The sequence below is a fragment of the Sus scrofa genome, unplaced genomic scaffold (genome assembly GCF_000003025.6).
Source record: "Sus scrofa isolate TJ Tabasco breed Duroc unplaced genomic scaffold, Sscrofa11.1 Contig1913, whole genome shotgun sequence".
Classification (NCBI taxonomy): Eukaryota; Metazoa; Chordata; class Mammalia; order Artiodactyla; family Suidae; genus Sus; species Sus scrofa.
Genome location: NW_018084978.1, coordinates 26,376 through 39,582, shown reverse-complemented (window position 1 = coordinate 39,582; position 13,207 = coordinate 26,376). Strand labels below are relative to the sequence as shown.

At 44.8% G+C, this 13,207-nt stretch overlaps 2 gene segments (V, D, J or C); both read right to left on the bottom strand.

Moving 5' to 3' along the window:
- Nucleotides 1–694: 694 nt before the first annotated feature.
- LOC110258324 lies at nt 695–1,831 on the bottom strand. The segment is given in 2 exon segments: nt 695–1,398; nt 1,766–1,831. Coding segments are annotated over 2 exon segments (591 nt in total).
- An 8,324-nt stretch (nt 1,832–10,155) lies between these two features.
- Nucleotides 10,156–10,842, bottom strand: LOC106508904. The segment is given in 2 exon segments: nt 10,156–10,544; nt 10,738–10,842. Coding segments are annotated over 2 exon segments (444 nt in total).
- Nucleotides 10,843–13,207: the final 2,365 nt, after the last annotated feature.

Sequence of the window (13,207 nt, the reverse complement as noted above, 5' to 3'; positions counted from 1 at the left end):
CCCATTATTTCTTCAGACATATTTTTAAAACCTTTTAAAAACTGGGGTCAGGAGTTCCTGTTGGGGCTCAGCGGGTTAGGAACCTGACTAGTATCCATGAGGATGTGGATTGGATCCCTGGCCTTGCTCCGTGGGTTAGGGAGCTGGTGCTGCCGTGAGCTGTGGTGTGGGTCGCAGACACAGCTCCGATGCCGCGATGCTGTGGCTGTGAAAAAGGCCAGTGGCTGCAGCTCCGTTTGACCCCTAGCCTGGGAAAGCCAAATGCTTCAGCTGAAGCCCTAAGAAAAGCAAAACAAACAAATAAGAATTTTGAAAAAGGGGATCTAGTCAATGTATCCATTTTCTACACTTAGATCTAGAAAATAGGATCCAGATTTATACTCATGACATGAGCATGTCATGTGAAACACTACGTTTGTTTATTGTCTGATTGTTTGGCTTTTAGGACAATTGATGACCCAAGGTATAATCTCCAAAACATTACTTAAGTTGAAAACAGACAAGAATATCCATTTCACGGGATTGTGTTAGAGGGTTTGGAAAGCCAATGTTGCAACAGACAAAAAAATAAAAATAAAATAAAAGGGTAAATGGAGACACTGTATTCTCATTGCTTTAGAGTTTAATGGAAAATATAATAATAGAGCCTAAAATTCTATAATTAAAAGTCCATTTTTTGTTGTACTATCTTTTGTTTTCACCTGACAGTCAGCTATTCTTTATCACTTCCAAAGCTGCATCTGATAAAGTTCTCACTCGGTCCAGGCCGAAAACCTGAGGTGTAAAAAGGGAACTCAGCTGAGCTGTGGTTGTCCTGGAGGCCAACTTCTCTCACTGGCCTGTTTCTAAGGGGGCATCACGCCAAGGCCATGAAGCTGACGGGGCCTTGACATGTGGTGTCTGAGGAGGAGCTGAGGCTCTGCTGGTCCACAGGCCTCAGCTGCACCCTCTGCCCCTGGTTCCCCCACCTCTTCCTCTTACACAGACTCAGAGCTTCTGCCCCTCTGCTCCCCCAGACAACACACAGCCATGTGTGCAGCTGGGCCCCCAGGAGAGGGGTTTGTGTCAAGGGCTGTATCACTGTGGGAGGAGATTCTTTAAGTTGCTGGCAGTAATAAACGCCTGCATCCTCAGCCTCCACCCTGCTGATTTTCAGGGTGAAATCTGTGCCTGACCCACTGCCGCTGAACCTGTCTGGGACCCCAGAGGCCCTGTTGGTAGCCTCATAGATCAGGAGCTGTGGAGACTGGCCTGGTTTCTGCTGGTACCATCTCAACACATTGTAATAAGTATAACTCTCAAGGCTCTGACTGGACCTGCAGGAGATGGAGGCCGGCTCTCCAGGGCTGACTGACAGGGAGAGTGGAGTCTGGGTCAGCACGATGGCCCCACTGGATCCTGAAATAATGAGAGAAAAGAAGAGCATTTTGAGCCAGTATCATGAGTAATTTTCACAATTCTCTACTTGTTATTTACTTCATGCTAGATTATTTTTGATTGAGAGTTCTCCCCAAAATATTCACCTTGAGAAAACCCCAGGACTTACACCATCAAAGATCTCTAGAGGTCATGTGTCCACTTGCCCACACTTTCACCAGAGGATGGGTACTTATTTTGTCTGGTTTTATCCTCATTCTCTCTTTGCTAAACATCTGCCCTTGGCAGAGGGTGAGAGATGTGCACATACATGTTTGCACATGCCCACAAAAAGCAGCCCTGCCCCCACAGCACCCCCTTCCCCTTCTCATCTCCCCTCCATCCTCACCTGGGACCCAGAGCAGGAGGAGCCCCAGGAGCTGAGCAGGGAACCTCATGGTCAGCTGTGCCGGATGAGCCCTGATCAGTCCAAGCCAGACTAGAGCTGCCCTTTTATGTCAGGCTGGCCTGGGCAGGTCCTCCCTAGGGGATGGCATGCAAATCCCCTGGTGGGGGCAGTAGAGGGGGAAGAGCAGGTGGGTGGAGGCACTCACATTTGAACCAAGAGAAATCATGGTCTCATTTTTCTCATCATTTTCACCCGTTATCTTGACATTCATGGGAGCAGCTGTCACTTCTCTTTACTCCCTTACAGTCTCAGGAAGATCTCTCATTGCTCCCCTGCTTGTGCTCACACATAATCCTTTTGAATGAGAAGCTCTAGTACATCTTATGTCTGATCTTTCTAGTCTAGTTTAGCAAGACTTTTAGAATTAAAAATAGTAACGAATGCTACTTAGAATTTATCAAACACTTAAACCATCAATCAATGTGATCAAAAAGGTTTTCTTCTGGAAATCATTTCTCTTCAGCTACGTTAATAAACCGGCTGGACTCACTGGACCTCCTGAGGATCCTCGCACCATGATGACACACACGATCCCCCAGAGCTGCTCTTCTTGGAAGAAATGTGGAGAGGTGCCCACGTGGGAAGCAGCTTGAGTGTAAGTCCTTCATCCCTGAGGAATAGACCTAGTGATTTTAATTTAATTTATTTATTTAATTTTGTTTTGTTTATTTATTTTTTGTCTTTTTGCCTTTTCTAGGGCTGCTCCCACAGCATATGGGGTTCCCAGGCTAGGGGTCTAATCAGAGCTGTAGCACCGGCCTACACTATAGCCAAGCAACGCGGGATCGAGCCGCATCTGCAACCTACACCACAGCTCACGCAGGCCAGATCCTGCATCCACTGAGCAAGGCCAGGGATCAAACCACACCCTCATGGTTCCTAGTCGGATTCATTAACCACTGAGCCAGACAGGAATTCCCAGACGGAGTGATTTTATATTAGAGCCTTATAGTGATAAAACCTGCATATCTTGGAGTGTGTTCTCTCTTTTCTTCTTAGATGAAAGAGCCTGAAGCCTCATCTCACATGCCTCCTCTCTCTAGTGGCAGGTCCAAGGGCTGCACCATTGTTCCTCTTTCAGCCACTAGGAGGTGGCTGTCTTTCTCCCTGAGGTCCAGACACAGCTCTGAAGTGACTTCAGTTACACTAGAGAACTGGCATGTTGACATGGACCTATAGCTGTGAAACACTCATTTGTATTTTATTTTTATGATTTTTCCTTTTTAGGGCCACACCTGAGGCATAGGGAAGTTCCCAGGCTAGGGGTCAAAGGGGACCTACCACTTCCAGCCTACCCCACAGCCACAGCAATGCCAGGTGCTTAACCACTGAGTGAGGCCGGGGATCGAATCCCCCACCTGATGGTTCCTAGTCAGATTTGTTTCCACTGTGCCATGATGGGAACTCCAAAACACTCATTTTTAAATAGGAACTAATTTTTCATTTGTTAAGAAACAGGTTGGATTTCTGGCTGTTGGCTAGGGGTTAAGTATCTGATGGCCGTGCCTTGGGTCGCTTTGGGGGTACATGTTCCATCCCTGGCCCAGGAATTTCCATGTGCTGTTGCTGCGGCCATAAAAAAACATTTCAAAAGGAATATGTAACAAATCAAAGAGTCTTAGTTCATTTATTAAACTCTTTGTTTTTGCTCCATGTAACTTGCATTTCATAACAAAAACTTAATAGTGTGGTGAGGTAAATTAAGATATACAAAATGTAGACCTCTCATTTACAACGTCAGTGTGAAAATATAGATATTTAAACTTTCTAGACAGTTAAAGCATATCCTAGAGATTTTCGTTTAATGTTCCTCCGGGTCCAATAAAATAAAGAACCTCTAATTCAGTCATTGAAAAGCAGATCTAGTTTAAAACAGAATTTATACCAATTGAAAAAGTCATGAACACACATGTCCATGAATTTTGTTGATTTTACATTTCAGACTCAGAATTCATAGCTCTAATTCCGAATAGCATTTATACATCAAAATGTGACCACCTTCTTTGTGTAAATTCTTAAAGAACATTTTCATTTTTTTCTCTACTTCCCAACACACAGCGTGCTAGTTTCTAAGGGAAAATCGTAATGAGTAGAAAGAAAAAAATAACATAAAAGCATGCACATGTGCTTTGTATGCTGCTGTCAAATCCAACTGACTTTTCTTGAACATTTAGTGTAGTATATTTCGGGAATATTTTATCTTTATAATCTAATGCTTTAAATGTCAAGGAGAGTGTATAGAAGTACAGCCGAAGGAGAGGTCCTGTCTGTTCCATGAGACTTTCTAGGAATGCTGCGCTGCCCACTCCTGCCGTCTGCATTATTCTTCATGGCACCTGATCTCACCTTACCTCCTGGATGTGAAGGACCCTGGCTCTCTTCCTCCCAACCATTCTTGCATCCTCTTCCCTCAGTCATTTCTATTCTCCTTGGGCACCTCCTCATTTTGTCTACACTTTCAGGGTGGCATTTTCACTTTAGTTTTTTTTTTTTTTTTGCGTTTGTGTTGCTGCCATTCTCTACATGCTACTCTTCTTTGACCATGTCCATTCTGAAGATGCAGATTTTGTATTTTTGGTGTTATTTCATGTCTTCACTTACTTGGGTAATCATTCCGTATTCATTCTGAAGGAATGGTGGGACCTTTTCTTCTTTTTGGTAACATTTTAAAATTTCCCTTCTTCAGGCTCCTCAGTGGCATATGGAAGTTTCCAGTTTTATCCCACTGATAAAGTTGGAGCGAGAGCAACTCTGGATCCTTAACCCACTGCATCAGGCGGGGGATTGAACCATCAGCTTCACAGAGACAAGGCTCATTATTAAGCCACTGAGCCACAATGGGAAGTCCTCTATAGCTTTTTAAAAGTATGGCTGCTGAGGATTAAGATGGAGGAATAGGAGGACTGGAGCTCAACTTCTCTCCTAAAAACAACAAAATTCACAACCAGAAGCTGAGCAATCTCCACCCGAATGGACCGGAAACCTTAAAAAAGATACCCTACTCCAGAAGCAAAAGAGGAGGACACATCAAGAGGTAGGAGGGGCGACTTTGTGATATAAACAACCCCATACCTCCCAGGTGGGAAGCTCCACAGACTGAACACTAACTGGTTCACAGAGACTCACCTACAGGAGCGAGAGTTCTGAGCCCCACATCAAACTCTCAGGTGCTGGGATCTGGTACTGGGAGAAAGAGCCCCTGGAGCATCTGGCATTGAAGGCCAGTGGGCTTGTGCGCAGGAACTCCATGGGACTGGGGGAAACCGAGACCCCATTCTTAAAAGGCTTACACGGACTTTCACGTGCACTGGATCCCAGGGCAGAGCAAGGTCTCCATAGGAATCTGGGTCAAACCTGACTGCAGTTCTTGGAGGTCATCCTGGGAAAACAGGCATGAATGTGGCTTGTTGTGAGGGAGGGACATTGAAGGCAAAGCTCTGGGAAGATTCAGCAGTTGCCTTTCTCTGGAGGTGGCCTTTTTGGGGAAATCTGGCCCCACCCATCTGTCAGCACTGAGAAGCCCCAGGGCAAACAACAATCCAGGTGGGATCACAGCCCCACCCCTCAGTAAACAGGCTGCCTAAAGACCCCTCAGGCACACAGCTGCCACTAATCCCATCCAGAGACTAAACCCCACCCACCAGAGGGATTAGAGGGATTAGAATCAGCTCCACTGCCAGGGGGCAGGCATCAGCCCCTCCCATCAGGAAGCCTACAGCAAGCCCCCCATACCGACTTCAGCCACAAGGGGGGCAGGCACCAGAGGTAAGAGAGGCTACAACCCTTGTATCTGTAAAAAGGTCACCATGCCAAACACCTATAAAATGAAAAGACAGAGAACTATAACTCAGACGAGGGAGAAGGGAAAAACCCCAGAAAATCAGCTAAGTGATCAGGAGATTGTCAGCCTCCAGGAAAAAGACTTTTAGACTGTTGATGCTAAAGATGATGCAAGACGTTGGAAATAAACTGGAGGCAAAGATGGATAACTTACAGGAAACACTGAGCAACGAGATACAAGATGTAAAAGTTAAACAAGAAGAGATGCAAAATACAATAACGGAAATAAAAAAGGCACTAGAAGCAGCTAACAGCAGAATACAGGAGGCAGAAGAACAAATAAGCGAGGTGGAGGATAGATTAGTGGAAATTATGGATGCGGGACAGAAAAGATAAAAAAGACTGAAAACAAATGAAGAGAGTCTCAGAGAACTCTGGGACAATGTTCAACGCACCAACATCCGTATCATAGGGGTGCCAGAAGGAGAAGAGAGAGAGAAGGGGACAGAAAAAATATTCCAAGAGATAATAGCTGAAAACTTCCCTAACATGGGAAAGGAACCACTCACTCAAATCCAGGAAGCACAACGAGTATCATATAAAATAAACACCAAGGAGGAATATCAATCCAACTGACCAAAATTAAAGACAAAGAGAAAATCTTGAAAGCAGCTAGGGAAAAGAAACAAGTAACATACAAGGGAACCCCAATAAGGTTATCGGCAGGTTTTTCACCTGAAACTCGGCAGGCCAGAAGGGAGTGGCATGATATACTTCACGTGATGACAGGAAAAAGCCTCCAACCAAGATGACTTTACCCAGCAAGGCTCTCATTCAGATTTGAAGGAGAAATCAAAGCCTTCACAGGTAAGCAAAAGTTGAGAGAATTCAGCAACACTAAACCAGCCTTACAACAAATCCTAAAGGAACTTCTCTAGGCAGAAAAGAAAAGGCAGCAACAGGAAACAAAAATGCCACAAGTGACAAGGCTCACCAGTAAAGGTATATATACAGTAAAGACATGAAATCATCCATGCACAATTATACCACCAAAATCAGAAATCAGGAGAAGAGGTGGGTACAGATGCAGGATTCTGGAGATGAACTTGCAATTAAGAGAACAACAAAACAATCTCATATCCATGTAGACTCTTACATCAAACCAAAACTCTGCAACTGATACACAAACAAGGAATCTCTGGAGAAGAAAGATATCTCATAGTAAATCAGTGCATAATCCACCATGAAGGGGGTTATTTGACATCATTCTTGGAATGCTGACGTCTTCTTAGATCTGATTCTGGTTTCCTCTCCATCAAAGAATTTATGATAATTATAATTAAATAATGCAACTGTACAATTAAATAACACAGTTCTGCAAACGTGTTATTAATAACCGTTTCTCTTCATGGTATTATGTAAAGTCTATAATGTCTTGTTTATCACATCACCTAGAATGGTGTAATGCCTTTATTGAAGAATCAATAAGTGTAACAAATTGTGAGGACATATTTATATAGTTACCCTGTATTTTAACCCATTTATGCATTTTATATTTTACTTATTTTCAGAGGGTGTATTATTTTTGTTATTCTTACCAGTTAAGGTATTCTTTTTACTATGCTATATAAAATATTTAATGGTATATAAGGCTTTCTTCTTTATAAATTTTAGTTGCATAATAGACACAATTTTAATATAATGCCAGTTTTTAAAGAAAAATTGAAATGTAATACATAATACCAAATACTAAAGAGGAAAGCCATACAAACTGGGATAAAGCCGAGAATGAATTTCCTATTTGTCTCAGCATATTTTCCATTCCACTTCTGCAGAGGGAGACACTTAATCTGTTTCTTAAGATCCATGATATAAGAATCTGTCTGAATGGAATTGTGTTTAAATATATGTATTTTATTCTGTTAAAAAAATAATGTTCTGTGATAATCCATGTGGGAAAAGAATGTGAAAGGGAATAGATATACGTACATGTATAACTGAATCTCTTTGATGTACAGCAGAAATTATCACACCTTTGTAAATCAACCCTACCTCAATAAATTAAAAAAATTAAAAAATAAAAAAGACATAAAACAAAAACAAAGAAACAAACATACAAAAGGATTGCTGCCTCCCAAAGAATTTCGGTGTTCAACATTCCTATCTCCACATTGGAGCCTACCCTTGAGAACCGTGTTCCCTCGATGATGTGTTGGAGTAGCTATTTCCTGATCCGCAAGACACGTTTCTTTAGGAGCAGGAGGAACTTTCCTTAGGTTGCTGAGGTGGTTTCTTTACACTAACACCTAGTCTGTATCCACTACAAGAAAGTGCATCCTTTAAACCCTTTGGTGCTGTGTCTTCTGACTCTTTGGTGCTCTGTGGTTGCCAGAGGATGCATATCTGGAGCTGATTTCCACAACTTCACTCTCCGGAGGCCCCTGTTTCCCCAGGCCATGGCTGTCCTTTCTTGGGGGACTGCAGGCAGGGTTTCGTGTGTGTCCTTGGTGCTTCCCTCTGGGAAGTGACCATTGCCTCCTAGGGTGCAGCCTATTGCTCCCCCTCCTGGCTCCATAGCCTTCTCTGTCACTGCTGGGATGAACTCTCTTCCCATACTCCCCCAGGATGCTCACTTCCTCTGAGTCGGGCTGTCCACATTGTCAATCTGGGTTGTTCTTTTCTCCATTGACATAGAGCATGAGGTCAGAGTATGCTCTGCTTCTAGTGCTTCTGTAAGCCTGGGCTTTGAGGATTTTCCTTTACCTTATTGTCCGTTTGTACTGTCTCCTGAGGCTCTTTTATGAACTCCCCTTTATCAAGCTGTTGTTCTCCTATGGAAACTTAGGCCTGTGTGAACACGGTAAGTGTGAAAACGTATTTCCATCCATTCCCTTGAGGAGCATGAGGATTAGTGTGGGTTTTTCTACATCGTATATGAAGTTGTGCACTGCCTCTTACTCTGCTCTTTCCAAGTACTTTTATCACCAGTAGATACTGACTTCTATGTATACTTTTTAAAGTATCTATTGAGGTGCTCATTTTTTATCCTTTAATCTTTTAATTTGGGAAATGACAAACTCTGGTTTCTCTTCAGATCGCATAAATCTTTCACCTTTCACTTGGGAAATTACATAAACAGTTTTTTGAAACCCAACTTGAGTTTTTAATTAAAGCTGCTGATGCTCATAATGTATTACTTCACTTGTATATTTCCAGTTTGGGTTTGCAGGTATTTTCTTTCAGATGTCTATACCTAAGTTCACAGGCCGATGGGAGCATCCTTTCCCACTTTGCTCTGTCTTTGTCTGATTTTGCAATTGAGGTTCATGTAACAAATGAAGGATCATTTTCTGCTCTTGTATTTTCTCAAATTTGGCATAATTCAGAAGAGGCATGAGTTTTCACATAAGCTAGTGTTCATCTCTTAGAGTATCTGACTCTAGAATTTCCTTTGTGGAAATATTTGTAAGGACCCTGTCCAATTATTTTCTGATCACCCTGACAGGTAAGTTTCCTAATGTTTGTCAGTTTGGGGAAGTGATATATATTTCTTAGGATTTGCCTCTTAACAGCTTGCAAATTTTGAGGCATAATATTTATAGTTTTTCACAAAGTTCTCCTATGGCTTCAACTTATGCTGCACACATGGTCCAAGTGTTTTATTATGTGGAATCTCCTGAATCTGGATAAAGCTCTAAGAAATACTCCAAGAATATTTCTGGCCAGCAAGTGAGGAAAAGGCAAATACAAGGAAGAATCACTCCCTTCCACCTCTTGGAACAGGTCACTGTCACCCACAGTCCCTCAGGGAGTCTGATCCACTGCTGTCCGATACAGTGCAAGGAGGCAAAGGCAGCCATTATTCTGGGAGAGTAGAGTGTGCAGAAGTGGATGCAGCCAGCACCTGCAGTCAGATGTGCTCCGGCTTTTGGGGGAGGGCAGAGAAGACCTCATTTCTAGCTTTAGCTTCCTGGATGAACTTATCCCCAGGTAGATTAAACACTTCTTTCCTGTATTAAAACATGATTTGGCAAGAAACATCAAGAGAGAAACATCTCAAAATCCACATGGGATAATAGATGGATAATCCAGAACACACACGCAAAAATCAAAAACTTACAAAATCTGAACAATATGGGAATAAACAACTGGTCTAAAATTGAGACAAAGACCATACAAGACAGTTCATCAAAGAGACAGACCGAAGACAAATAAGAATATGAGAAATTATTCCACATTCTGTGTCATAGGAAGATGCAAATAATAGACACCACTGCGCACCTGTCAGGATGGCCTAAAGCCAAAACAGTGAGAACACTCAATGCTGGCAAGGATGTGGAGCAAGAGAAACTCTTATTCATTGCTGGTGGGGATGCAACATGGTACAGCCATTGTGGGGACACGCCAGTGGTTGCATACAGAAAGAAAAGTCCTATCATGTTTTTCTCCCAAACTTGAAAACAATACCCGCTTGAATTCTGCACACAATATTCCCTGGCCCTTCTAGCAAAAACTTGCCATGACCTTCTAGTGTGGTCTGAGAAATGCTCTCAGCAGATGGAGGCACCAAGAGCAGCTGGGGTGGCCAGCCTCACACATCTGCTTCCCCGAGGGGGTTTTGTGCTGGCCTGTAACACTGTGGGAGGCGCACTGTTAAGCTGCTGACAATAATAAGTTGCAACATCTTCAGCCTGCAGGCCACTGATGGTGAGGGTGAAATCTGTGCCAGATACACTACCCTTGAACCGGGAAGGGACTCCACTTTGCAAAGCGGATGCCCAATAAATGAGGAGCTTAGGAGCCTTCCCTGCTTGTTGTTGATACCAGGCTAAATTATTGCTAACACTCTGACTGGCCCGGCAAGTGATGGAGACTGTGTCTCCTAGAGATGCAGCCAGGGAGGCTGGAGACTGGGTCATCTGGATGGCACAGCTGGCACCTGAGAGGGGAAACAAAAACACATATTCCTGTTATCAGAGGACTTCCTTGAAGAGACCAGAGGTACTGAGCACAGTGGCTGAGGGGATGCTCCCATGCCCCAGACACACAGAGACACTCAGGTGTCCCACAGTGAGTAGGGTCAAGGGGCAGGTGTCAGCAGTGGGAGTCATTGTGAGGGTCTCCCTCCTCACCTGGGAGCCAGAGCAGCAAGAGGCTGAGGAGCTGCATGGGGGCCCTCATGTTCATGCTGGGTCCCGACTGCCACTGCCTCCTTCCCAGGGTGGGCCCAGACTCTTAGTAAGTGTCCAGGGTAGGGGGTTGTGCTCTGGGAACATGCAAATCAGCAGGGGGAGGGGAGGGCTGGGCACAGCTGCAGGGCTGGCTGGTCCCAGTGACAACCCAGGGGCTGTGCCCTGGGGACTCAGGTCAGAGCAGGCAGCACACATGTACTGCAGAGAACAGGTTTCTCCCTGGAGACCATAGGATGGACTCAGTGCACTGTCCTTTTGGGAGAGTATTTGTTTTCTTCCCCTCAATGTTCCCCATTTCTTGCTCCATCTCCATCTAAGAGCTGGAATATCAGGGATAAAATATTTCAAAATACTGCAGGGAATTTAATAATACCACTTCATTGTGTGCCTGGACCTATTCTTGAAGCTGGAGAATTTTCCTCTATGGTCTGATTCTCTGATGACTAGGATGAGGTACATGCTTTGATGCTCCTCAGACCAACCACTGACTGTGTTTCCCTGAACTAAATGTGTTGGTTCACCTGCATCTTCCTGCATCACCAGATCTCCTAAGAGATACCAGCTCTCAGGGGTTGGTGGAAGGGAGCTGGGGCTCAAGCAGGGGGAGGCATGGACCATTGAGAAAGGTGATGTTAGAAACCTGACACCTGGGCAGGAGCCCACAAGGTGTGGACATGGCGCTGGCAGAGACAGGAGGGGAGCCTCGCCTGTGGTATGGCAGCCACAGGGGAGACAGGAGGGTGTCCCCTCAAGGGGGTGCTGCCAGTCCTGGCCCAGTGCCAGGTGTGGAGCTGGAGGGACATGAGGAAAGCATTCATGTGGCTGGCATGGCCAGTGCTGGTCATCTCCCCAACCACCTCTGCTTCTTGGTCCAGTTACAGAGGAGGGCCCTGGACTTGGAGCTCAGATATGGAGAAACTAATAACACCCCCAATCCAGTCTGATCTTTTCTCTCTGAAGCAGGGTGAGGACCAAGACCACAGCCTGTAATTTTGAACTTGAGCCCCAGCCCAGAAATTGTCTGAATTGAAAGGAAACCAGCTGAAACTGACCCAGGACCTCCTTCTATGCTGTCTGGTAACTTCCTGGTGGTTGTCGGCTGGCTGAAGTCCCTTAGATGGAGTGCCATCCACATTCTATTCCCAGGCACCCAACAGCTGGCAGCAACTTCTGAAGAAAATGTTCCCCCAAAGGCAAGTGAGCTCTCAAGTGTGCCCCCCCCAACACAGGTTGAGATTTCCATTCCCATCCAGAGTGTTGAATGTGTGTCTTTTCCTTAAAGAAAGAGATCAGCTGACAGCTTCTCTGATTCTGGAGACCACACACTCCACCAACAGGAGGGCTGGTCTGGCTCAGGAACCAGGGGCCATGGAATCTGCCAGATGGGAGAGGGGCCAGAAAATCAAACTGCTCTCTGCAGCTGCAGTGCCAGTAGCCCTGCCCCCTGGGTCTGTGAGGGCACAGGGGACTTGCTCAAAGACATTGGCCCTCTGGACCCAACTGACATATAGTGACCACTGGGCTGAAGGATAATGAGCCTAGTGGCTGCTCCTGGGAGGCCCTGGCAGCCATTCCCTGGATGAGGTATGGGAGGAACCCCCTGTGTGGGGAGGTTGTCCTGGTGGGTCCATACCCCCTGTCTACACAGAAGGGGACCCAGGCTGGGACTGAGGCCTCCAGGCCTCTCCCTCCAGGCTCTCCAGACATTTCCCCAGAGCCCTGGTTGGAAGCTCTGCATCCTCTGGGCCCCAGAGCTGCTCCTGTGCCCTGAGGATGGAGCCCCCTTGGGAGGCCTGTGTTAGGAGCTGTGACTCTGTGCAGGGTCCAGGGAGCGTCCTGCTCACAGGAGGATGTGCAGTGTCCCCAGGCTCCACACTGGGCATCAGAGCAGCAAGCCATTTGCATTTTGGATCAAATTGTGCCCACTGTGATTATGTGTAGAAACACGCTCTGAAGACCTGTCATTCTTTGTGTGTGTTCTAAACTTCCTACCATAAGCCGCTTTCTTTTTCTTCTTTGAACTTTCTAGTAAATCCAAGTTTATCTGCACTTGCTATGGAATCTCTTCTGCTGGATATGAAATAATCTCTCATTGGATTTATTGATCAAAAACTGGATTCTATCATCCTGGACATCTTAAATTATTTTCCTCTGATCATACCGTGTCATTGCATGCAACCAGCATGCCCATTTTTGTTCAGACGTATTTTTAGGGCATTTTAACAAATGGGATCTATTTGATGTGTCCATTTTCTAAAATTATAACTAGAAACTTAGTGTCTAATATAAACATGAAATAAACATGTCACATGAAAAGCCACATGTGTTCTTTTCTGATTGTTTTCTTTTTATGACAATATACTATCATGATTGTATCACAAATAATTTTTTTTTAAGTTGCCAAAAGGCA